The 1,689-nt window shown below is 48.9% G+C and overlaps 1 protein-coding gene across 1 annotated transcript in view; it reads right to left on the bottom strand.

Moving 5' to 3' along the window:
• The window catches only part of LOC106532721 (disks large homolog 1), a gene marked incomplete at its 5' end in the record, with an annotated part of 27,723 nt that overhangs the window by 17,306 nt on the left and 8,728 nt on the right, over positions 1–1,689 (bottom strand). The window contains 2 exon segments of the mRNA XM_014028839.1: positions 916–1,188; positions 1,270–1,420. Of these exon segments, the coding sequence (XP_013884293.1) occupies positions 916–1,188; positions 1,270–1,420 (424 nt within the window).

Below are 1,689 nucleotides of genomic sequence, written 5' to 3'. Positions count from 1 at the left end.
GTTAAACCCAGATCTGGTTCAGAGTTAGAACCAGATCTGGTTCAGAGTTAGACCCAGTTTGGGTTTAGAGTTAGACCCAGATCTGGTTCAGAGTTAGACCCAGTTCAGGTTTAGAGTTAGACCCAGATTTGGTTTAAAGTTAGACCCAGTTCTAGTTTAGAGTTAGACTCAGATCTGGTTTAGATTTAGACCCAGATCTGGTTCAGAGTTAGACCCAGTTCGGGTTTAGAGTTAGACCCAGATCTGATTCAGAGTTCGTCTCTGAACAAGATCTGATTCTCTACAGATTTTTAAATGTTTCCTGATCAGCTCTGATCAGTTCTCTGGTCTTGATATTAGAACCTGGTCCATCAGGGTCTGGAGGTGGATCATTAAACACCCAGAACCAGTGAGCTATGTACATTCAACAGAGAATGATTAAAACCTGATGTTCAGCCTGGACCTGTCTAGTTCTGAACCTGCACCTGTCAAGTTCTTAACCTGGACCTGTCTAGTTCTGAACCTGGACCTGTCTAGTTTTGAACCGGACCTGTCTAGTTCTGAACCTGGACCTGTCTGCTTCTGAACATGGACCTGTCAAGTTCTTAGCCTGGACCTGTATAGTTCTGAACCTAGACCTGTCTACTTCTGAACCTGGACCTGTCTACCTRTGATCCTGGACCTGCCTAGTTCTGAACCTGGACCTGTCTACGTCTGAATCATGACCTGTCAAGTTCTTAACCTGGACCTGTCAAGTTCTTAACCTGGACCTGTCTAGTTCTGAACCTGAACCTGTCTACCTCTGAACCTGGACCTGTCTACCTCTGAACAAGGACCTATCTACCTCTGAACAAAGACCTGTCTACCTCTGAACCTGAACCTGTCTACCTCTGACCCTGGACCGTCTCATTGTTCCTGAAGACCTGCTCTGTTGACTCACGCTGAGGATCTGGTCTCCCTTGCGGAGCTCCCCGCTCAGGTCTGCTGGACCTCCTGCGAGGATGAAGGAGATGAAGATCCCCTCTCCGTCCTCTCCTCCAACAATATTGAAGCCCAGACCTGTGGACCCCCTCTGGACACATACTCTGCGTGGTTCTCTGGAGTACTCATCCTCTCCCATCATGCCTCGGGGTACAGGTGAGTACCGGCGTGGAGATGGAGGAGGGAGGGCTTGTGGGTAATCACACATGTAGTCCGGCTCCATGTAGGCTGCAGAGACGACACATAGACTCTGAGGAACAGGACTCTGGACTACTGGTCCTGACAGAACCTGGTCTCAGGTCTACATACAGCTGGTCAGGTCAGGAGGACTGTATCGGTCTACTTGATGGATGTAGTGCGAGTTGGGCGTGGCCACCTTCAGGTAGACCACCTCTCCTGTGTTCTTCAGGGCCGCCACAGCATCTTCATGTAGGACGTCCTCCAGAGACATGTGGTTCACCTGCAGAAACCAGATCTAAAGTTAGACTAGAGTCCAGAGACATGTGGTTCACCTGCAGAGATCAGATCTAAAGTTAGACTAGAGTCCAGACACATGTGGTTCGCCTGCAGAGACCAGACCTAAAGTTAAACCAGAGCCCAGAGACATGTGATCCACCTGCAGAGACCAAATGTATAGTTAAACCAGAACCCAGAGACACGTGATCCACCTGCAGAGACCAGATCTAAGGCAAACCAGAACCCAGAGACACTGATTTGATTTGATTTGAT

The sequence above is a fragment of the Austrofundulus limnaeus genome, unplaced genomic scaffold (genome assembly GCF_001266775.1).
Source record: "Austrofundulus limnaeus strain Quisiro unplaced genomic scaffold, Austrofundulus_limnaeus-1.0 Scaffold819, whole genome shotgun sequence".
Taxonomy (NCBI): domain Eukaryota; kingdom Metazoa; phylum Chordata; class Actinopteri; order Cyprinodontiformes; family Rivulidae; genus Austrofundulus; species Austrofundulus limnaeus.
The sequence above is the reverse complement of the archived record's forward strand: the minus strand, read 5'-3'. Positions and strand labels throughout refer to the sequence as shown.